At 33.4% G+C, this 25891-nt stretch overlaps 1 protein-coding gene and 1 long non-coding RNA gene across 2 annotated transcripts; both read left to right on the top strand.

Annotated features, from left to right (window-relative positions):
- The first annotated feature begins 7416 nt into the window (after positions 1-7416).
- On the top strand, positions 7417-11829 carry LOC144551009 (protein STRICTOSIDINE SYNTHASE-LIKE 3-like). Its single transcript, XM_078298785.1, has 4 exons — positions 7417-7902; positions 8651-8926; positions 10673-10840; positions 11060-11829. Exons 1-4 carry the CDS (start codon positions 7568-7570, stop codon positions 11451-11453), a joined length of 1173 nt encoding a protein of 390 aa, XP_078154911.1. The 5' UTR covers positions 7417-7567; the 3' UTR covers positions 11454-11829.
- Positions 11830-18592: 6763 nt separating this feature from the next.
- On the top strand, positions 18593-21984 carry LOC144552015 (uncharacterized). The gene is made up of 4 exons (XR_013510920.1): positions 18593-18678; positions 19836-19907; positions 20298-20383; positions 21446-21984. It is a non-coding gene; the product is annotated as an uncharacterized LOC144552015 (long non-coding RNA).
- The last annotated feature ends 3907 nt before the right edge of the window (positions 21985-25891 follow it).

Below are 25891 nucleotides of genomic sequence, written 5' to 3'. Positions count from 1 at the left end.
CAGTATAAATTCCTTTGGGTTTAGTTTTATTTACTGATGTTAATTGTTTATTAGATTAATAAATGTGTATCAAGGCACTTTATTCGTTTAATATTTTTCACGTGGGCGGGAAATAAGTATGTTATTTATTTATTGATAATGACACAGCCGGTCATACCAATTAAGAAAAAAAATGCCTCAATTTTGTACCAATATGCAATTGCATATGCATGAATCTGTGTTTTGCTGGTAACTGTTGAGCACGACATGATCTTACGAGCAATAAGTCGGTGCAGCCTCAGAAGACATTTCTGGTGCCTTTTCTACAAATAAGAGGGGTTAAACTGAAGAAAACCACTTCTGACAACATCGGAGGTATTTTTTTAAATTAAAATTAAGTCAATTCTGAGTATCAATGAATTCTATTTGTGAAGGCATGTATTTCTAATGTTTTATTTTGTTGTGTGAATAACTAATTTCAAAATACTTGTACAGGTTTGCTCTGTTTCACTGGCACCTATCTAATTAATTCTTGTAGGTTTGAAATTGCTGCTGCCTGCTGGTAAGTTATATACCTGCTATTTGTGATTAATTAGTATCTTTATTTGGTAGTGATTCAGCTTTATTTTTTGCTTTGGAGGATATGAATTATATGAGCTATTGGTTGATCAATTATTTTTCTGTTTCCCACTATTGCAATTGTTCCCATATTCACTTTGTTGATTTTTTATTTATTTTACTTTGCTGTAGTTGAATTGTGTAAACCACAAATACTTTCTCTGAACTTGTGCTATTGTGTTCTGCATTTGATGAGGATTTTGTTATGGTGTTCTCCTTAATATCTAAAATATTAATTTGATAAAGAGAAAAGTAAATCCATAATAGCAATTAGTAAATATTGCACTTAATGATTATTAGTTTCTATATTTGCTAAACTAAAAGAAAATAAAACACCATCTTGGCAACAATAGTGTAAGAACACTGGACTTTTATCAACAGAGATGATGGCGAACAATTTACTCAGCTGTAAAACAAAGCTTGATTAAAAGTTTAAAACACCTTTATCAGATCGGCCTAAACACATCGGGGCCGTTCGGCAACAAAGGATTAAGTCTCCTTAAGACTTAATCCGCTTCCTTTAGCTTCCTTAGCCGCTTAATCCTACTGAACACCGGTTCTTTAGCACAGATTAAGAACATCTCCTTTAGTTTCCTTTTGCCCGGATCTTAATCCTCTGTCCGGACTTTAAGGCACTCATACCCCTTCCTTTAGCTTCCTTAGCAAAACCCACGGATTAAGACAACCGAACATCGGTTCCTTAGCGCTCCTTAAGCTCTTAATCCTTCACTCTTAATCCTTTGTTGCCGAACGACCCCATCATGGCCTAACGAAGGCCTATTGCGAAATCTTCTTCCCAGCCCAAACAAGCACTTGATGATATATAAAGTAAAAAACACCATTAATCTAGGTAAAGCTATTGATAACTCTGATTGACTTAGATTAATGGTGTTAGTGCTTTGCATCAAGTCAAAACAACGCACTTAATAATTTTACCCAAACCATTGGTGCCCGGGGGAAAATGGTCAAATTTTTCATAATTTATTTTAAACTTCACTTTTAAGTTCCTCTCCGAAATTTTTATTAATATCCAATTATATTCAAGTTTTAACTTTTTTTTAAAAATGCTCAAACCGCAGAATTATCTTGCAGTTTTGGGGGTTTTTTTTTCATTATAAATACCCTGTTTCTCCTCTCAAATTCACCATAATTTAAAGAGAGAAAGAGAAGGCGATTTCTGAGGTGACAAAAAAAAATCGTCTTTGAAGTCGCCTTCTCTTTCTCTTCCTCTCTTTCTCTCTTTGAATTCTGTGAGTTTGAGAGGGAGGAGAGAGAAACGAGGTATTTATAGTGAAAAAAAAATTCCAAACAGCAAGATAATTCTGCAGTTTGAAATTTTTATTCCAAACCACAAGAAAATCCTGCGGTTTGAAATTTTTATTCCAAACCGCAAGAAAATCCTGCGGTTTGAAATTTTTATTCCAAATCGCAAGAAAATCCTGCGGTTTGAATATTTAAAAAAAAAGAGTTGAAACCTGGACATAATAGAATATTTTTATTTAATGTTGGATATTAATAAAAATATCAGAGTTCCGCTTATTTCCTTACTGATTACTGCATTGTATATCGTGTATTTGTTATGAAATAATACATTATAATATTTTTATTTTGGTATATCTTGTACACCCATCACTTGTTACCCTCAACATATGACAGAACCTACAAAGATATGATGTATGAAGATTCAAATCTGCTCTAGGATCATTCTCTTCTACTTTTCTCTCTCTCTCTCTTCAAAAGAGCAGAGAATGGGATCCGCTATGCTAAAAAAGTGAGGTTCATTGAGATCATTAGAGGTGTACAAAAATACTGTCAACCCACCCGACTAGTCTGATCCGTCCGACCCGACCCTTATTTTACCAGGTTGAGATGTTACTGGGTCGGGTACGGGTTGGATTTTGACAAACCCGTTACTCTGGATCGGGTCATGAGTTTGCTCTTATTAACCTGTTTATACCCGGACCCGACCTTAAACCTACTCCTGACTGACTGGGCCTCACCATTTGGTAAAATCGTCATATTCGATGAAAATTTGATTGAGTTTTCATCACTGGTTCGCAAATAAAACGAAAGGGGATGCAAAAATGGGGAAGAAAGATATGAACGGTGGGACCACGAAATAAACCTTTAATTTCATTCCAAAGAAACGGACCAGATTCTTTATAATGGGCCGGAACTTTACTATTCAAAATTAGACTGAACTTTAAAGAAAGAGGTGCGAGCAGGAGTAAAATTAATAAATGAGACGAACTTCTATAAAACTGGCGTGGACTTGACTTCACCAACATCACTATAATCATGTTATTCAGATCCTTTGTTGCATGCACTATGTGGCAATCATTAGGCATACATTCCCATCCTTATTTTTTGCGGGGTATTTATATATGGGGAGCGCTATTTTCAGGTCAACAATTGCGAAAATGAGAGCTGGGAGAATTTTTTTTCACTCTATATCTGTTTTACCCTTCTCCTTCTCTTAAATCTGTCTAATTAATTGACAAAGTTAATAAAGGAAAAAAAGTTATTCAAGGAATCGGGTCTTCTCATTAATTATTTTTCAACCTCTACACACAACAAATATGGAAATGAATTATCAAATGGTAGAATTAAATAGTGAGAACGCATTAATGATTAATCAAATGGTTAGAATATGCTCCTTCACGTACCAGTCATGGATTTAATTAGTTAAATTAATAAGCCTTTTGATACAATATGAATTAAGTAAAAAGGATTTTCTGATATGAATCAGGTACAAAGTTGTACTTGATCTGAACGAACGAGATATCGGGTCACATCTTAATTTGATCAACCTCAGAATATTTGAATTGTTTAAACTCAAAATTTGGTCTGCATTTTTATTTTTTATTTGAACCACGATATTGTATTACACTAGTACAGTCAATAATTATATTTTTAGTACAGTGCATGATTCAATAGGAGCAATGTCGAACCAGTACTAGAAACATCATTATGTACCTCATGGTCTAAAAATAATAAAGAAGAAAGAGAAAAGATAAATCAAATAAAACATGTTAAAACTTAGATCGATACTAAACTGGTACAGAAATATGTAGTGCATGATACATATCATAACAAGAACTTGAATAATGCAACTGAACATTTTTTTGCCATTCTCATTAAAAATCTTTTCAACTATTTATACTGAAGTGTAGAGCATGCGCCTCAACATTTGAAAAGACAAATTGAATAATCTCAAAATTTTATTTATGCAACTTTAATCACTTAGTTTTGTTGTTGTCAAAAAGTTTCTGATAGGTGCGGCTTTTAAGTGAAAAGATACGTCTTCTTCAAAGAAAAAGAAATTTTTAAGTATGCAATATGTTTAATGGTTTTACTCCAAAGCTAGATGGAAATACAAATATTTTGTTCTCAATGTCGTGCAAACAATGTTAATTTTATCAAGTTTAGGTTACTTGTAATTAAGCATGTACAAAGTGTACCAATCTCCTTAATCCTTTTAGATACGAATGCTTCCATTGATTATCTTATTTGTACTTTTATTGATTCTCTCATTCCACCGATATGCAAAGTGTATCAATATTTTGTAAGCGTAGGGGTTGCGTGTATTAAAAGATTAAACCTATAAATTTTATTATAGTCTTTATATTCTATATATTTTTTGTTCTTAAAGAGATTGATATTAATTTATTTATTTTAAACAATGGACATCATTAGGGAATATGTAAATAGATAATAGGGTACTGTTTTGCCTAGAACATTAGGCATTGTAAATATGTAATTATGTATATATGTGAGTCTACCTAACTTACGATGTGTTGTAAAAATATTTTTCTATTTTAATACAATTGCTAGTGGGTATCTGATTTGCCAACCTTAAAAAACTTTCTTTATTTTACTTTTTAACATTCCTTTGTTAACTTTTTGTATTAATGAAAGGGGAGGTAGTACAATTGGCTAAAAAAAAGTTCTAGAGTTGTTGTATCCAAAGGTCGAGAGTTCGATTTCTCCTCACGACTTCGTAGCTTCTGTGAACGTTTTCAAAAAAAAAAAAACTTTCTGTATTAATGAGGCAAATATAAGAGAGAGAAAGTGTTGAGGGGCAAAATAGGTATTTAGAGAAAAAAAGTTTCTCTCAGCCCTCAATTTTGCAATTGTTGACCTGAAAATAGCACTCCCCTTTATATATTGGTGCGTTCAGAGATGGATTTTAAGAAAGCCGGGTGTTCTAGATGTCTGAAAAATATTGAAAACCAAGATTTAATGTTGCAGTATATGTCCAAGCTACAATATAATGATTAGATAAAAAATTATTTTATCATTTTTAAAAATAATAACAAACAATTAGTTCAAATATAACAAAAATAATAACAAACTATTTGTAGGGGTGTACAACGGGTGGGTCGGTGATATTTTATTAAAATTTTCAATCAAAATTATAACCCGTTTAACCCGTCTAATCCGTATAACCCGTATATAAAAAAATAGATGGGTTGGATTGGGTTATGGGTGGGTCAAGTAAAGAATTTTTTTAACCCGGTGTAATCGGATTGGATTCAAATTTTAATAAAAAATTATCGACCCACCCGTTGTACATCCCTAGAAATCATTAAAGAGCAACAACCTAATTCTTATAAATAAACACTTGGTTAATCTATATAAGCACCTGGTTCATCTATATAAGCATCTAAAGAAAAGGAGGGTGTTTCTTTTTTCAAGAATTTGAGCAGATTTGAATCTTGATGTATGGGATGTAAATACAGAAGTTCTATGCTAAATACGATGCGCGTTACGTATGATTATGTGAAAACTGAATAATGTACACTCAATTTGTCCGATTTACGAGAAAAAAAATATGATGCAATAATACGATAGTCTCCTCAAAATTTGTAAAGAGCAAACAAATTGCTACCCTTTGCCAACTTAAGTCCGACAATCTATAAATTATTAAATTATCTGAAACTAAATTTTGCCTTTGTTCATTTGATATGCAAAATTTAAATTCAAAAGAATCGGAGAATCACGTTTGATGTAGTGATTAAGGCAACGATTTCCTTGTAAAGGGTAACAAAACTGGAAGACCTTAACTTCATTTTCATATATAAAAAGATCGTGTTAATTTCACCTTTTAATTTAATGTCTATGTATCAATTAAATTAACATTGTCAAAGACGCGATTATAGTTTTTTATCTTTTTATGTAAATATTTAAGTATTAATTAAAGTAACATAGTCAAAGAAGGGCACTTCGGTTTGTTTGGTTGTTATGGGACAAAATGAGATTTTATGGATGGAAATAGAAACTCGTTGTTAAATTTACGGCAACTCGTGAGTATGAGACTGAATAGAGAAATGTGTTAAAATGAATGCTTGATTTCATTGTAGAATTAGTTACAGAAAATTATATTTTTCTTTCTAAAATACTTGATATTTTGTAACTATCTTTATTAATAAAATAATTATTATAATTAAATAAAGTGGATTAAAGTTAATATAATCCTACTTATTTATTATTATTTGATAAAATACAAATAATAATTATTACATCTATTTAAATTTTAATAATTGTAACAAAAGAATTGTAATTTGTTAGATCCGGAGCAAAGTTGGTTAGTCTCAGGACAAGTTCAATTTACGTCCTGGATATACTTATATATAAATTATTAGAATCACATGTTTTTTTTTACAGTAAAATTCGTAGGCGATTTTATTAATTTAAAGAGTTACAAATCAGTCATTGTAGAAGATTAGACAAGAAATATCTTAGAAAGTACTCATCTGTAAACAAACTAAAAATGCACAGTGGTATGTGCATCTTATGGACACAATTTTGATCATCATTGCTTGATAGAAATGATAAAAGTCTAGCAATAGCTTCCTGTGTGCACATAGTTGTCTTGCTGGCAGATTTCATCGTAGAAGACATTTAATCAAAACTAGACCGAGAACTGAATCAACTTGGTCAGAACATTCACCAATCAAAAGTCTCAATAGAGGCACTGAATCAACTAAACTGTGACAGTCACCACTCAGAGGTCCCAATAAAGAGTCGTCAGTGTGGGAAGTAGAAAAGGGAGGGAGAAGAGTGTTGGTCTATGCCATAATTTACTTGTCTGTTTGACTAAATTTGCAAAACATATATTTATTGAATTTAACAATTTTTTTGAGTTGAGATATGTGCAAGTTCATAAGATTTAGAAATGCAACAAGACTATTGAGGCTGTTTTCTTTGTCCTTGAGATAATTGACTGCATCACTGCTCCAATAAAGACTAAAACTTCAAAATCAATATCAACTTTTCATAAGCTTTTCAAAAAGTAATTATATGCCAAAATCAGATACTCGAGTACTAAAATACACATGTTTCATGTTTGAAGAGTACTGAAATTCCAAAACAGTTGATGACCGGTATAACAGTCCAGGGACCATTACAAAGGTAAAAATACCGACCACGCCGGTTTAATTCATTCTGGACCAGAGTCTAACGGTCTGGGTTCCAGAGCCGAACTGTTGCAACAGGATAATTCCAGCAGTCTGCACACCTTTTTTGACCGCCGTTTGGTCATACGACTCCGATAGCTTCTAATTTCCAGGAGACCTTTCGTATTTCACGTGGAATGCACCTGGTGGTAGGTAGGTAGAATTGTATATTGGCGCCTCGGCCTTTGGATTTCATTTACCGAGTAACTATAAATTTTTATTTATTTTATACTATTTCACACTATTGCTGGAATAAAATTTTCTTCTGTTGTCCGTATGAATGAATAAAATATATATTTATCGGATCCGAATTATGAAATCCATTTTTTTTTACTTTTCTTAGATTATTTTAATGCCTGTGCTGACGTGCAGTAGGATTGAATTGCAGAGATCGCGAGCTCTGGGTAGGTTGGAGGTTTAAGAGGGGCTTCCATCAATTCGCAATTACAGCAATTGAAATCCATCTCCAGGCTTCAGTCGCAGACGCAAGAGTTTGAGCGAGAGAGAAACAAATGGCCGGTGTTTGTACAATACTGCTAGGTGCTTTAGCAGTGGCGCTAGCGGTGTACTGTGGCACGGATCCATTCAAGCACAGCTCCATGGCGGATTTCCCGGGTTTCGAGGTTTTTCTGGTTGACCTGCCTCACTGGTCAGAGCTTCCCACGGCCAAGGACAGGGAGAACAAGCTACAGAAGGCGGAGATACGGTTCATGAACCAGGTCCAGGGACCAGAGAGCGTTGTATTTGACCCCCTTGGCCGTGGACCCTACACCGGTGTTGCTGATGGTCGGGTTCTCTTTTGGGACGGCTCTGCCTGGAAAGAGTTTGCTTACACCTCCCCAAATAGGTGTGTGTTTCTTCTAAATTTCCATGTACTTATTTTTCTCCAGTTAACATATTAATCTTTATGAGCTTGTTTTTGTATGTAATTGGGCGGAATCAGGGTTTTAAGCTTTAGATTCTCATAATTTTGCTCTGATCGTTTTAATATCCAAAGAGGGTGTGACTGCATATGTTTAACTTTTATGGGCTCTTATACAAAGAATCTTTTTTTTTTTATTTGTGCACTGTAAAAAGCGAATCAACTTTTTGCACGATCTTTACGATTTGTCGTACTAGTACGGATTTTCTATTAGGCCTGTTAGTCTTGGATAGTTGGATTTGCCCCCAAAAGTTTGGGTTATAATAAATTAAGCTCATGATCAGGTTATGCCGTATCAGAAATGACAGTTTAATTTAGGCATAATATGGGAACTTCTGATAATTTGGTTGAACGTGGTTCTTACTTTTTTGCATTTGCATACTGACACCGTACATATTAATTAGCGGCATCACACACATTTTAAATATTGTAGAACTCCACTTTTAAACATATTTTTATATATAGATTATATTGGATGGCGCAGATGGCAGTTTAAATATACAAAACGAGATATAGAGTCAAGCACAAGAACATGGTGCTTTGCAAAGCACCGTAACCCACCTTTATATATACTGTACATATTGGCTTTTGCATCAGGTGGTGTGTAATGATTCTTGATCAAAATCTAGACCAGCATCTACCACTAACTTGATAAAATCTTTTACAACTCCAGATCAGAGCTGTGTGACCCCAAGCCCTCAGCCCTTAGCTACTTGAAGCATGAGCATATATGTGGCCGGCCACTTGGTCTCCGGTTCGACAAAAGAACTGGTGACTTGTACATTGCCGATGCTTATTTTGGATTGTTAAAGGTGGGACCTGAAGGAGGTTTGGCCACTCCTTTGACCATAGAAGCCGAAGGCGTGCCACTGAATTTTACCAACGATCTGGATATTGACGACGAGGGTAACATCTATTTCACTGACAGCAGCACCAAGTACCAGAGAAGGTTATTTTTATTTGTAAATCAGATTTGTTTGAATTAAAAGTTTGATTCTTATTACAAAGAATGACCTTTTCTGGAGGCAATTGTTTCCCAACAAAAGCTGCACTAGCAAAAAAAAAAATATATTGGTTCCGGTGATCGTTTTTACATATAGCGGCATAAATCAAATTTTGATACTGCATAATTTTGTCGGGAAATTGTATTTATAGTTTATATCTGAAACTAGGGTTACAATTCCTATCTTGAAATTGAGATTCCCATATCTGGTATTTGATTTATCAAGCGGATATGGTTTTGAATTTACAAAGTGGAAGTGGATTTTTTGAGAATGCAGATATCCGATTAGCAAGATATATACTTTGTAATTTAATACTTGTTACAAAAAAAAATTGTTGTTTACCATTATTATAAAATTACATGGTATGCATTATTATAATGTTTGTGTTTGTTTATAGATAATAGTATCGAAAAATTTACTTTTTAATAAATTCAATGTCTGAACTATAATGTTTGTGTTTGTTTTACTTTCAAATCTGAACTATATGCATATCCATATCCGATTAATATCCGATCCATATCTTTATCAGAGTGTATCCATATTCATATCCGCATTTGAAATATTAAAATGTATGTGGATACAGTTTGACCACTTCCAATGTGTATCCGAGTGTATTCATATTCCTATCTGATGCACAGGTATTGTCAATTCTCAGGTGTATATTTTTTGGGGTAGGTATGGCTAGGGGTGTTCATTGGGTCCGGTTTAATCGGTTTTGAACCTAACCGAATTAGTTTAGATCAAACGGTTCAGTTTTTTCGGTTTAATGGTTCGGTTCGGTTTGTTTTTAAAACCGAATTATAACTTCGGTTCGGTTCGGTTTGTAATTTTCAAAATCAAAATAACCGAACCGACCAAACTTTTATATATTATGAAATTGGTCTGGACCGTCCTGGTTTATTTCTTAATACCCCGGTTTATTCCTTAATCAATTGCTTTAAATACTTCGGTTTATTTCTTAATACCCCGGTTTATTTCTTAATATACTTCGATTTATTATAAATGAATTGCTTTAAATAAAAAATTTAATATATTTCGGTTCTATTTTTGAAACCGAATTATAACTTCGGTTTACCTCGAACCGAACCAATGAACACCCCTAGGTATGGCGAGGTTAGAGTTGCTTAGTGGAGTTGCTAGATTCTAAGAGTTGAGTTTTGGCTGTATTTTTGATTGAAATTTGTCAAAGCCTTTTCCTGTAATAATTATCAACAACTGAGCTACTTCTCAAATAAAAAGAGCTCAGAATTGTAGTCTAAGGTAGTGCTTACTGTTACTGGTTCTGACAGAAAAAAATGCTCAGTTACTGTAACATGCCAGTTTCTGCTGTTTCATACTGGAGTCAAGTTTGTTCAACACAAGCCTTAACTCTTCTTCTGCATTTAAACCTAAATTAATTCCATGTTTGCCTCACCTAAATTCAAGGAAGCCTCAATTTTAACCCTGCATTGTGAAATTGAAGAGAAGCTTTGCTTAAAGGACTAAATTCCATTCTTCTGCACAGACTAAGAAAAAGAAATTAAAACAAAAAGGAGATTGGCATGACCCGCCAGTTAGTCATAATGGCTTGAGGCCTGACTCGTATGTCCCAAGATCTGAATTATAATTATTTTACAAGTTTTCTCTCCAAATATGATGTTCTAATTGATGTTGAGATCTGTCACTAACAATAGCAAATCAAATTTCTACAGGAATTTCATGCAGCTAGTCTTCACGGCTGATCCTTCTGGACGGCTCTTGAAGTATGATCCAAAAACAAAAGAAACAACAGTTCTTCTTCGGGACCTCCAATTCCCGAACGGTGTATCCTTGAGCAAGGATGGGTCATTCTTTGTGTTTTGTGAAGGAAGCCGTGGCAGGTTGGTATACCTTATACCCTTATGCATGCTACTTTGTCTAAGACTGCAAAGTCTTTCCAATTTTGTTCTGCTGCGATACGAATTAGTGAAGTAATATATTTTCTAGTATGTGTTGGTAGTCTGTTCTAGGTACCAAATACTATGTATGTGTACATCTTACTGGGGCCCGGTATGGAAAAATTCAGGACATAGCGATTCAATTGTAATTCATGAATGCAGGCTGAGCAGATACTGGTTAAAGGGAGAGAAAGCCGGTACCACTGATGTCCTTGCGATCCTTCCTGGTTTCCCAGACAATGTCAGAACCAACGACAAAGGTGAATTCTGGGTGGCTATCCATTGTCGGCGTACCATGTACGCACATTTACTAAGCCAGTGGACCCAACTAAGGAAGTTTCTGATGAAACTTCCAATCTCTGCCAAGTACCACTACCTGATGCAAATCGGTGGCAGGCTTCATGCTGCCATCATAAAATACAGCCCAAATGGCGAATTGCTTGAAATCTTGGAGGACACTCAGGGGAAGGTGGTACGGGCAGTCAGTGAGGTTGAAGAGAAGGATGGGAAGCTTTGGATGGGATCTGTACTCATGCCTTTTATTGCTGTTTATTGATATAGAAAGTTCGGTCTTTCGTTGTTTCTCACTCTGAGATCCATACTTTGTGAGTCGAGTAGTTAATATGCCAGGCTGTAAAAATTGAAGTGAGGATGGTATGGTTATGATCAACAATGCAGAGAACCCTGCAGAAGTGTGACAGAGAAATCAAACTTTACAGCATGTAGTAGAACTTTTGTTGTTGTAAGTATTGTATAATTTATGGAGATAAGGTTTGCTCGATCTCCCTCAGACTAAGAATTTTTTTTGTTGAATAAAACTAGGTTTATTATAAAAAAATAAAATAAGGGTGGTATAGAGTAGTAACTGGATCCTGTTGTTGTGTTTTGAAAATGTATGATTCCTTTACTTACAAACTCCATCCTCATGTTTTGATGTCGATTGCACTGTCTATTTGTTTTAGGTTTAGCTTCTGAATTTTCATTAGCATACATGTCCGATCCACAATATATTCGTAAGAACGAGTTTATATCTCTATGAATCTAAACTGTTCATATGGACGGCGAACCAAATCCGGTCTGATGCTCATCAGAACACTCAGTTCCCACTATTATTAATATTATATTGGGTTGCAGCTTTTCACTATTCTGAAGCCCATGCTCATAAAATAGCTGTATAAATTCCTTTGGGTTTAGTTTTATTTACTAATGTTAATTGTTTATTAGATTAATAAATGTGTATCAAGGCACTTTATTCGCTTAATATTTTTCACTTGGGCCGGAAATAAGTATGTTATTTATTTATTGATAATGACCCAGTTAGTCATACCAATTAAGAAAAAAATGCCTCAGTTTTGTACCAATATGCAATTCCATATGCATGAATCTGTGTTTTTCTGGTAACTGTTGAGCACGACAGATCTTATGAGCAATAAGTCGGTATAGCCTCAGAAGATGTTTCTGGTGCCTTTTCTACAAATAAGAGGGGTTAAACTGAAGAAAACCAATTTCAAAATTCTATTTGTGAAGGCATGTATGCATTTTTATTTTGTTGTGTGAATAACTAATTTCAAAATACTTGTACAGGTTTGCTCTGTTTCACTGGCACCTATCTAATTGATTCTTGTAAGTTTGGAATTGCTGCTGGTAAGTTATATACCTGCTATTTGTGATTAATTAGTATCTTTATTTGGTAGTGATTGAGCTTTATTTTTTCCTTTTGAGGATATGAATTATATGAACTATTGGTTGATCAATTATTTTTCTGTTTCCCACTATTGCAATTGCTCCTTTCAATTTGCATAAATTTTATGCATGCCCATATTCACATTGTTGATTTTTTTTTTACTTTGCTGTAGTTGAATTGTGTAAACCACAAATACTTTCTCTGAACTTATGCTATTGTGTTCTGCATTTGATGAGGATTTTGTTATGGTGTTCTCCTTAATATCTAAAATATTAATTTGATAAAGAAAAAAGTAAATCCATAATAGCAATTAGTAAATATTGCATTTAATGATCATTAGATTCTATATTTGCTAAACGAAAAGAAAAACACCATCTTGGCAACAATAGTGTAAGAACACTCGACTATTATCAACAGAGATGATGGAGAACGATTTACTCAGTTATAAAACAAGGCTTGTTTAAAATACCTTTATCAGATCGGCCCAAAGACATCATGGCCTAACGAAGGCCTGTTGCGAAATCTTCTTGCCAGCCCAAACAAGCACTTGATGATATATAAACTTGTAAAAAACGTCCATTTAGGCTGATTAATCGACTGATTAGTCGTTGACGGTGACCAAAATGTCATAGATTTTTCTAACTAATTGAACGATTATTTATGAATATGACCAATTATTTTCAATTAATCACTTGACGGTACCTTATCCGTCCGACGACCGCATACCGTTATTTACAACACTTATTTAAAGTAAAAACACCATTAATCTAGGTAAAACTATTGATAACTCTGATTGACTTCATCCAACGCACCAATCATAAGTTTCTTCGTTTGGGAATTGGGAGTGTTCGTGCTTTGCATCAAGTCAAAACAGCGCTCTTAATAAATTATCCAATCCATTGGTGCTCGAGGGCAAGATGGTCAAATTTTCATAATTTATTTTAAGCTTCAATTTTAAGTTCCTCTTATTTCCTAGCTGATTACTGCATTGTATATCGTGTATTTGTTATGAAATACTACAGTATAATATTTTTACCTGTGGTATTCCTTCCTTGTACACCCATCACTTATTGTTATCCTCCAACATATAACATAACCTACGAAGATATGATGCATGGGGATTCAAATCAAATTTGCTCCTATTCTTGAGAATAGAAGGATCCTTCTCTTCTCCTTTTCTCTCTCTCTCTCTCATCAAAAGCAACAGAGAATGAGATCCGTTATACTAAAAAAGTGGGATCCACTAGGATCATTGAAAAGCTACGCCTAAATCTTTTATATAAACACTTAGTTGATAAATATAAGCATCTGGTTCATCTATATAAATATCTAAAGAAAAGAAAGGTGTTTCCTTTTTTAAGAAAATGAGCAGATTTGGATCTTGATGTATTTATGTATGATTTTGTGAAAACTGAAATTTGAATGGATCATCAATTTTTTTGGTTTACGAGAAAAAAAAAATATGATGCAATAATACCAATTTTTTTTAAAAATACCATAATACAAAAAAAGATAAACCAAATAACCACGATTTCGTGGAAATTCGATTTTTGACACAGCCGCATCTATGCGGAGCGGCTACTTTTTAGGGTGGCCGCATCTAGGCAAAGCGACTTCGAATTGGGGTCCGCTTCTAGGTGATGCAGCCACCCAGTTTATTTTTTTTTTTAGAATGTTATATTTTTTGTTTGTTTTGATTTATTTGTTGTTTTTTATTTTCAAAATAGTTGTAATTGTATTTTTTTTTATGTATGTTATTTTGAAAAGATTTTACGTTTGTAGGAAGAAATATTATGTTCGAAATGTCGTTACGTTTAGATTTTGCTGCAACGAAAAAATTATAAATAATAAAAACAACAAATAAAAAAGCAAAATAGTACGATAAATAAACTGTACCTGACGAAATAAGTATCTAACAAACACTAGAGTAAAAAAAGTATGAAAACAAACTATAACCTAATAGTTAGAAGGAGTGAACGGCTGACTCACCTTCTTGACCCTCAAACCTCGAATCCACACTGCGAGTGGCGTCTCATCGAGAGAATCATCTGACTCAGCGGCCTGAGCATCCTCTGCATAAACCTCCTCAATCTCGATCGACTGCTGGACTGCAGGACCAAATACTATTGTCTGTCCAGACTCAACCGGCAGGAATAAACCGTAGGCACATCTCATGATAGGATCATCCATAGAGATGGAAGGATACTGTGTGGAGGTGCTAGGAAAGTCCGAAAAGGGAGGATATTGCGTCGGCTGTGTGGAGGTGCCAGGAAACCATGGGAAGGGGGTGAGGCTGAACAAACCCTGGCTGATATGCAAGAGGCATCGACTGAATGTAACCCGGAGAATACAAACCATCTCCCTCTATGCCAAAGTCTGTCCCGATAGTGAAACCTTGGTCCTCCTACAAATTTACAAATTAGTTATGCAATATTTACTTCTTCTTTTTTAAGTGTATAAGTTGTATATTTATAAAAATTATACTTGAGTCTGTGCGGTCTGAGTAGGGACGGTCTGCTCTGTGGCGCGCTGGCACAACGTCTCAACACCTTTGTCGAACGCCTGACCGACAGTCTCAGCATCCTGGACTGAAGCCCACAATGCCTCGTCACCAACGTATCGGACGTAGATATCTGGCTCATCTGATATGTCATCAATATGATCATATCCAGGCAATCCTGCACATCTCAGGAGAGAGTCAAGGCGCGTCTTATACCAACATTGGCACACCGTAAGTACATTGTGCTTGAGGATGACTTTCCCGAGCCTCTTCCAGCCCCGCACTGTGGCCATTATCACCGCTATGACATAGCTCTTCACCAGATATAAGGCTTGCAAAGATGAGAGTAAAACAATATATAAATGTTGTATAGATGTAAATATTGCAAGTTTTTAAAAGTAAACATACCGTAGATGCAAACGGTGCGCCGGCTGGAATGATACCGTACCCGTCCTCTTCAATCCCTCGACCTCGATGCCAGCTCCTAAGGGTTGTCGACGCCTCCTCGACGTACCAGAGAAAGTGTGATACCCGATCAGTGCGGTGCCAGATACCGGGTACCACAGATGTCAACGCCTCTTCGACGTATTGTGACATCTCAAACGAAGTGGGTATAGGGGCTGCACCTCTACTGAAAGAAGGGACATCCTACTAGAAGACTGTATAGATGCCATGTTGTATTTAATATTTTGATCTTATTAGGATTTGCAATTAAATTTCGTAAAATTAGACTAATTACAATTTGGGTATTGGTCTAAACATGATCGGTGTTAATTTTGGTAGGTAATTAAATTTTGGACTTAATTTAATGTAACTTCTAACAACATATTGATTAATTTAACTTCTAACAAATACGGGTTGGTATTGGTCTAATTTAATTTATCTGGTAAAAATAATTACTCTTGGTAAAAAATAAACTAATTATTTTGATCATTAACTAATTTTGGTACAATTCAATATTTATTTTGGTCAATAAGTAATTACAATTTGGTATTTCTAAAATTTCGATTACAAATCTAAATCATAAATTCTAATCCTAAACCTTAAATATTAAACCCTAAACCATACTCCTACTCCTACTCCTAATATAAACTAAAAATTGAAATAAAAAAAAGAAGAAAAAAATTACCTGATTCGAAGAGATTCAGAACCAAATGAGATTGTGAGCAAAAATGGAAACATCGGCCACTATATATGGGTTGGGGGTGGCCACTTCCCCTAGATGCGGTCCACATTCTTGGCCTGCTTTGCCTAGATGCAGCCCACAGAAAGGTGGCCGCTCAGCCTAGATGCGGCCATGTCAAAAATCGAATTTCCACAAAATCGTGGTTATTTGATTTATCTTTTTTGAATAATGGTATTTTTAAAAATTTCAGACAATAATATGATAGTTTCCTCAAAATTTGTAAAGAGCAAACAAATTGTTACCTTTTGCGAACTTAACTCCGACAATCTATAAATTATCTGAACTCTACTAAATTTTGCTTTCGTTCATTTTATCTGCAAGTAGCTAAATTTAAATTCAAAGGAATCGGAGACTCACGTTTGATGCAGTGATTAAGGCAACGATTTCCGGGTAAAGGGTAACAAAACTGGAAGACCTTAACCTCATTTTTATCTATAAAAATCATGTTAATTTCATCTTTTAATTTAATTTTTATGTATCAATTAAATTAACCTTGTCAAAGACGCGATAACTGCCTTAGTGTATAGTTTTTATCCTTTTATGTAAATATTTACGTATTAATTATAGTAACCTAGTCAAAGAAGGGCACTCAGTCACTCAGGTTTGTTTGGTTGTCATGGGACGAAATGAGATTTGATGGAAATAGAAATTCACTATTAAATTTATGGGAACTCAGTGGTACGAGCAGTGTTATAAAATGCAGTTTTCATATGGTATGCAGAAAGCTACTGCATACAGCATATGCGGCCACTAACCCATTTGCATATATAAGAAATAGTCTATTCATATAATTTATAATTTTAGTTACATCTATTTAAAAAATTATACAGTCCAGCTAACCCATTTGCATATATAAGAAATGGACTAATTTAAAAATTAATAACAAGATATAAAGCTTGTTGAATTTGTACATACACAATAGCCCATTCAATTCGGCTCATTTAGGGCTTGTTCGGCTGTAAACTAAAGTTTACTGCTCACGTGGAAAAATGAAGATTCATTCAGACTGAATTTTTTTTTTCCCACATGAACAGTAATTTTCAGTTCAAAATTTTGGATTTCCGTGCTCATTCCTATTCCCACTGGTGCAACCGAACAGGGCCTTAGATTGCCCTTTATTTTTTGAATTGAATGCACCGAGGCCATCAGGCCGTGAGGCGTGACTCATGAGTGGAAGTATCTAATAATAATATATAAAATTCACGTCAATATAGGCATTGGATTCGGATTTCACTCTTTATTCTTTAGTCCCACATCAAGTAACTAAATAAAAGGAACCAGCTGGTAGCCTATAAAAGAAACTAGAGACCAAGGTAAATCTCACTTGATTGGATTTGTCCGGATGATTCACTAAAATTGGGTTGCGGATCCGAATTTGTATTAAAAAAATTTGGATATGAATCAGATTTTTTTGTGGTTAATAAATTAATTAATTTAAGTGGGCTGAATCCGCATATTATTTTATGCGGTTGAAGACTGCAAACGTATATGCACCGCATAGAATCAAATTTAATAACACTGGTTATGGGTATGTACGGGAGTACATAACTAAATAGAGGAATGTGTTGAAGTGAATGTTGATTTTATTGTAGAATTGGGAGTACATAACTAAATAGAGGAATGTGTTGAAATGAATGTTGATTTTATTGTAGAATTGGGAGTGCATAACTAAATAGAGGAATGTGTTGAAATGAATGTTGATTTTATTGTAGAATTAGTTGCAGAAGATTTTATTTTGTTTCTAAAATATTTCATATTTTATAACTATCTTTATTAATAAAATAATTGTTATAATTAAATAAAGTGGATTAAAGTTAGCATAATCCTACTTATTTATTATTATTTGATAAGATACAAAAAATTATTATTACATCTATTTAAATTTTAATAATTGTAACAAAAGAATTGCCGGAGCAAAGTTGGTTAGTCCCACAAGGACAAGTTCAATTTACGTACTAGATATACTCATATATAAATTCTTGAAGTCACGTGTTTTTTTTTTGAAAACCTTGAAGTCACATGTTGTTGCGGTCAAGATGAGAAAGAGAGAAGAGAGAGAGCGAGGAAAGAGAGAGGTGAGAGAAATTGGGGAAAATATTTGTTCTGGCTTCGTGATTTTTTTTCTCCAGTAATTTACACTGCTTTGAAAATTTGTCCGTAAAATAGATGAGAAAGAATGAAAAAAAATTGGGTCATCCCAACAGATCCTCGGAATTAATTCTCAAATGATCCCAAATTTCACTAATTCTCGTGATAGCCATCTAATATTAATTCTCAAATGATCCCAAATTTCTAAAGTGAACATTTTCTTTTATAAACAAACATATAGATCAAAGAGCAACCCACTAATATGCTGAGGAACTGGTGAGGCTGCCAACGAGTACGCAGCCGGTCTTGCATAGCCATCACTGGTAACCCTTTTCAAGCTTCAATGTTTTCTCGTCATTTTTTTTAGCTATTTAAGCTTTTAGCAATGCTTATTTTTATAGATCAGCTTAGTTCTTTTCTTAATGCATTTTCATTTAAATGTATAGATGTCTACTTATTATCTTGTCTGACATATACTTCTTATAGTTTTATGAAGTCAATGTAGAAAATGTAGTCAACGGGTAATATTTTATCCACTTGGTAGGATTTTAGTGTACCAAACTCAAATACAAGTATATGATCTGGTACTGCCAACTGTTACCAAAATAGAAGCAGTAAGAGTTCTTTCCCAATAGAAGTGGTATGATAATACTCTAACAAAGAAAAGAAAAATTAATTATAAATACCCCTGAAAATGTCTTAATGAAAACATTTTGGAAGGGCTCTATGCTTTTGTAAAATGTACATTGTAGGTACTTTCCGTGTATTTTTTTTTAATTTTTGCGTCAAGGTTGGCTCCTTTCATTTTTAAAATTTACTAAGTGGGAACATTCAACTGATATTCTACTATGTATATCTTGAGAGCATGATTAGTGTCTAATTATTATGATCCATGAGAAAGCCATTTGACATTCCACGGTACAATCATATTAATTAGGGCCTGCTGCTAAGCATCTCAACCCATGAGAAATTGTGTAGGGTTTTAAATCCAGTAGGAAATTTCTTTCAGTGAGTCCATGATACTATGCATAGCACGGATGGGTCCGTACTATGGATCAATATTTTTGCTTAAAAAATCCTAATGGTCGATTCGAATCGTTCAACATAATTTCTATATGAATAATACTTCCGGACCAAATTGAACATTTTGTAAAAAATTTTAACTATTTTCCTAAAATATAGATAGACAATCACTTCATCTGTGCCCTGTAGTAACAATGCTCTCTGTGACCATTATGGTCCTTTAGCATCAATATTTTAAATGTTTTTCCTTCCCTCTTCTGTTTTCCTATTTTTTCTAAAAATATTATTTTTGTCTATGTGGCATGGCTCAATTTCACGTACACCGCACAACAATTTCCTTCCTATGTCAACCTCGACTAATGCTAATCAGTTGGTACTGTGGAACTAACTAAACAAGAGTTTACAAGATCTGAGCTCGTATTTTTCTGAAATATTGCTCTCATTTTATATGTTGTAGGTATTGCAATATAAACAATTAGACGTGACATCACAGTGAATCTTGGTGACACATTTGTGCATCTTCAAAAAGGTACCTTCCTTATAGTTTTCTACTTCAGCAGCAAGGTTGGCTCCTTTCATTTTCTTATTTTTCAAATTTACTAAGTCAGAGCATTCAATTGATATGCTGCTATGTATATCTTGAGAGCATGATTAGTGTCTAAACTATTACAAAGAGAAATATTACTGTACATGCACTTTTCCCTCGACTGATGAAAAATTTGGGAAAAAGCTGGCATTGTTAGGCTTATGGTCAGATTGATGCACTATCTTTGGTTTTACTGAAATTAATTAGTGTTGTGGTGCTCGGGTTTAACCTGCCTCACAAACTTCTTAGTGCATTTGTTAAGGCGCATGTGCTTAAATCGATTAGAGTAGGTACCACTTTCTCAAGTGAATATTTTCTTTTATAAACAAACAGATAGTTCAAAGAGCAACCCACTAATATGCTGAGGAACTGGTGAGGCTGCCAACGAGTACGCGGCCGGTCTTGCACGGCTATCACTGGTAACCCTTTTCAAACTTCAATGTTTTCTAGTCATTTTTTTTAGCTATTTAAGCTTTTAGCAATGCTTATTTTTATAGATCAGTTTAGTTCTTTTCTTAATGCATCTGCATTTACATGTATAAATGTCTACTTATAATCTTGTCTGACATATACTTCTTATAGTTTTATGAAGTCAATGTAGAAAATGTAGTGAACGGGTAATATTTTATCCACTTGGTAGGATTTTAGTGTACCAACTTCAAATTAGTTTGATAGCGCTTTCTAATAAGTAGTTGCTATTAAAGATACTTGCCTCAATTAAGTTGACAGATGCTCGAGGAAAATGTTTGCAGTAATTATTATTTATTTTTTCAAATTAATTGGCCGGATTCTAGCTGATGGACTGAATGTCGTCAATCTTAAGCCAATTTGTATCCTGGTACGAGGAACCAAGAATAACATAATTTATGTTGGGTCTTTTGCAAGAGAACTGAACTTAAATTTATTGTCATTTATTTTATTTTCTATTTGGAGTCAAAAGTTACTGTACAGTAGTGCCACTGGTACAAGTCAGTAAAGCTAGGCAATACCATTACTGGTATATTTTTTTTCTGAAGTTAGATCCAATGAATATTTACTAGGAATTAGTGTTGGGGTTGAGGGAAGGAGAAGGGAGAGCACTAGATACCGGTGCTGCTGGGGTCGATCGGATATGTTTGACAAGGACTTGAATGCAGGGGTAGGTTAGTAAAAGAAGTGCAGAATTAAGCAATTCTTGTATTTTTCACATAATTAACTTCAGGAGTCCATATCAAATGATGTTAATAATCGAAAAAAATGAAAAATATTGGTCTAGGTGTTGTATTTTGAAGTCCTCTATGTAATCACAGTTTTACTTTTGCTAAATGTCCAGTTCAGATGTACCAGTGGAGTGAATGGTGTCTTTGTTTCTCATTAGGGTGTTGTGCAGGTCTCATATCATGTTTGAGTGTTGGTTTAGAGGTATTTACGCCTAAGGTTAATATTTGACAATAGCCAAGTTAGGTTTTAAGGTTTACGTATCCTCTGGTTATTCATGTCAGGAAGCAATAGAAGATCTAAGAGAGTTATCAAAGAGGTGCAAGAAAATATATCAGCTGAATCATAAGAGTTCACTATCAGATAGGTAAGTAATTTTATGAAAATACCGTGTGTTTTATTGTATTTGCATGTTTTGTTGTATTTACATGAGGGACGGGATAGGTAGCGACAGCAATATGAAAAGTCATTTTATGTGTTCACAGCTGCACAATTTTTTTTGTGTGTGTAAATAACATTGTACAGCTTATATCTTATTCAGTGTAATTTTTCAAGGATTTGACAATGTAGCATGTCATGTAAGATGGGGAAAAATATTCAGGTGTAAGCTTTGGTACCCTTTTCTTTCTACTCTTATGTCGTTGCTTTGATGTTAATGTAGCAGTTCAGACACGGACAGGTAAAACAAATCAGCCAGTAAAATACTAAGTTGCCAACCGGATATAGTTTTATATGTGAAGATGCAAATATCAATGTAGTTAATTTGATCAATATGAGTTCATGACTTCCATCAATCACATGTAATTCTTTTTAGGTCGAGAAATAAAAAGTTCTGACTACCAATGATCATGATTACCAATATCTATCAGACATTTTGTGAGATTTCAGTTTCACCTATCGATACAAAATTAATGTCAGATTTAATATTTTCTCTCTATTAATTTAGAATTAGATTTGACAAATGAATGAAAATTAGTGTCAGATTTAATATTTTCTCTCTATTTTCTGATCCGAGGGTACTATTCACCTACATTATAAAGAATAGTACCGCTGATGTGAGTCCTACATGCAGCGAAATAATTTAATTATTGTGAAAAATAAATGATAATAAACTGATATATAAACTGCAATTCTTGCCGAAGCTTTCATCGACTCCAAGAATGCAAAGTATTTTGTGTAAATGGTATGTCTTAGCTGATCTCATCTAATTTTTTTGTTCCCACAAAAAAAAATATACAATAAAATTTATGCATATATATAAAAGTCACTTTCTCTATATTTACTTAATTAATGCACTTTTAAAAATGAAAATCCGCCCAATAATAAAAGAACAGTTGTACATTTGCGGCGTAGCCGCAAACAAGGTAACTAGTTTTTAATTAAACTTCAATCTATTGTCAAAGTTTGACCCTCTCTGCTCCATTGAAATAAGTAAAAAATGATGCCAAACACAAGAATCCGCCAATCCCCATGTAAGTTCATGCACAATAAAACAAAATAATAGGTACTTGAAAATTATTTACTTTCAGGAAAGAAAGGCAAGTAGTTTGTCTACTATGATTTATATCTCTTACAGTCTTACTGTTTAAGATCTAGAATCATCTAAGAGCATTTAAAGATGGGTCAATATAAAATGTCATGCTACAGTTCCCATTTTAACTCAACTTTGTCAATGTAAAAATATATTGTAAATTTCGCTGGAGATCACTAAACTTTGTTATTTGTCACGAATTGGTCACTCAAGTTTGATTTGTCCATTTTAAGTCACTAAACTTTATTATTTGTCTCAATCAAGTCCTTCTATACTTTTCCATCCAAAAATTTAACGGAATATTCCTATTCCGTCCAAAAAATTAACGGAATATACTCATTCCCTCCAAAATATTAACGAAACTAGCATATTCTATCCAAAATACTAACAGAATTAGCATATTCCGTTAAAATTTTGGATGGAAAAAATAGAGGGACTTGATTGGGACAAATAACAAAGTTGAGTGACTCAAAAGGGACAAATCAAACTTGAGTGACCAATTCGTGACAAATAACAAAGTTTAGTGACCTACAGCGAAATTTACCCAAAAATATAAGAGGGAAAAGGAATAGTAGCCGGCTCAAACCTTACGTACTCCATCCCACACACAAACAAACAAAATATTGCATTTACATCTATGGCAAAGTGTCCATAATGTGGAGGGGGGTTACTTGATATTTGTTTATTTTAATAATTTTAATAATTTCGAGTCAAAACATGTAAACCTTATCATGTTTTTAATAGACATAATATTATATATGCGTACTTACAATGTTGAATTTCAAATTTAAACTATAATAATTTCAAATTTAAACTTTAATAATAGTCTAAATAAAGAATTGTCAATTAATCCTTGTCATTATTTAGTATTAATAACATATATATAACAAATAAGAGTTTCTTAACAAAACTTATAAATCTCTAATGTGGGAAATTTTGGCTTAACAAAACTTATAAACTCTTGTAACACCAGTATCTTTTTATGAGACTAAATAATCTAGATATTTATATAGGTTGAGCTAAGAAAAAAAGAATGAAATCAATTGATCTCTATTTTTTTTCAATTTTTTTTATTTTTATGTATAATTTTTTATATAATTAAAAATAAAATGTTATGTTCTCTAAAGAAACTCATAGTTCAAAAGTCTGATTTCGGCTCTGGTATTCATATCAATTTTTTTTCTGTGCAAAAAATAATTCGAATATAAATTATGATAATTCAATATTTCCTTGCAAACTTTTCAGTTTTAAATCACAAATTAGTTCTTTTTCGTTTTGGTTAGATTGATTATAGAAGCAATATCTATTTCTTGCACGGAACCAAGGGGACCCCATACCTTCGTTCGAACAGGGAACACGGTGTAAATAAAAACTGGACCCACAAGTCATAAGTACGGTTTCTTTTATTATTGTCATTACTACATTGTAATTTGTAAGCATGTATAATTACATTTAAACCATAAAAAAAGTTGTGATTTATTTTTCAGAACCAAATATTAATGCGCACACATGGTAATAGAATCTAGTCACGTTACATGAAAATAAAATCTAAACACCGCTGACAAGGAAGAGACGTCAAGTCCAAAATGGTACATGTGGTTTGTACATAACCTGGTTAAAGGGCCCCACACTGTCACGCTCACTATATAGTCACCATGCCTTTCCATATCCTCGTGCGGCCATGTGCTGTCTCATCTCATGGACGAGTAAACTGTCGATTTTTATTCATACCATAAAAAATTAATAATTAAATTGATAGTACTTAAATTTGTCTTTATTTGTGTATTTTTTTTCATTGCAACTTATGTACAGTGATTAATTGTCATTTTGTTTCTTTTTTATATATATTTTGCAGGAAAAATGAAAGTCACCTCTCCAATTTTCATTGAACTATCCATTTAATGGAAGGTTTTGAGAAAATGAATAATACTATTAGTTTAATTTATTTTTTAATCTATATATATAAGAAATGGAGTAAAATTGTGAATTCAACATGTTTGATGTGGATGAGAAGTAGCGGTGTAAACGGTCGGATATGGATTGGATAATGGTCTTATTGTATTTTTATCCGTTATAATTTTTCGGATACGAATACGGATACGGATTGGATATCGGACGAATACGGATATTTTTCATAATTAGCTTGTTAGTTACAAAACATATATTATATTATTAAAATATTAGTCACTAATTATGTCATAGTGTTATATTGTTCATCAAAATATATATCTATATGTAATTTAATAAATTATTCGTATAATATGCAATTTAATAAATCAATTTAAGAACATATATAACATTTGTTGTGATTTAAAAGTGTAAACGATCGGATATAAATAGTTAAAAGTCTTACTGTATCCGTATTCGTTATAATTTTTGGGATACGGAAACGGATACGGATAGTCTCGGATACAAATACGAATCGGATAATTTAAGTACTTTTTTCGAATTCGAATTAGGACGAAATCGGATATTTTCTGATCCTTTTACACCCCTAACGAGAAGTGAGCACTGAGCAGTGATGGACCATTAAGAGTTTACTGTCTTTATTTGTATATTTTTTATTTTTTGTCATTGCGATGTACAATTATTAACTACAAGTTCCGTTACTTTCGAAAATTTTGAGAAAAATAATTATATTAATTTAAAGTATTTTTGTAATAGTGTGTGTATAGAGAGAGATTGACTAATATTAAAACATTTGTTTCATGATCGGGGAATAAATGTTTCGTTTTACATTTTTAAAGTCCAAACAGTCGATCCAAACCGTTCAACATTCAATCTATATTAAATGTGCTTGGAGACCAAATTTTATATTTTTTTAATTTTTTTTTACTATTTACTAAACCAATTTTAAAATCGTTATTTTCAATGATCCAGAAAATTTTCATTGTTTATCAAAATCAACGATTTTAAAACTGGCTGAATAAATAGTAAAAAAGTTTCTAAAAATGTAAAATTTGATCTCTAAGCACATTTTAATAAAGAGATCACATCTAATGGTTTGGATTAACCGTTTAGACTTTGAAAATAGAAAAATAAATTGGTTGCACTATGGTTCCAGAACAAACATTTTGATCATAACCAAATCTCTCTCTCTCTCTCTCTATATATAGAAAGAGAGAGATGAGCTAACTTGCTTTGAAAATTAAAGAGAATGTTTAATTTACTTCTTTCTCATATCTTCACTTTCAAAGCT

Source organism: Carex rostrata, chromosome 3 (genome assembly GCF_964058835.1).
Source record: "Carex rostrata chromosome 3, lpCarRost1.2, whole genome shotgun sequence".
Classification (NCBI taxonomy): domain Eukaryota; kingdom Viridiplantae; phylum Streptophyta; class Magnoliopsida; order Poales; family Cyperaceae; genus Carex; species Carex rostrata.
The sequence above is the reverse complement of the archived record's forward strand: the minus strand, read 5'-3'. Positions and strand labels throughout refer to the sequence as shown.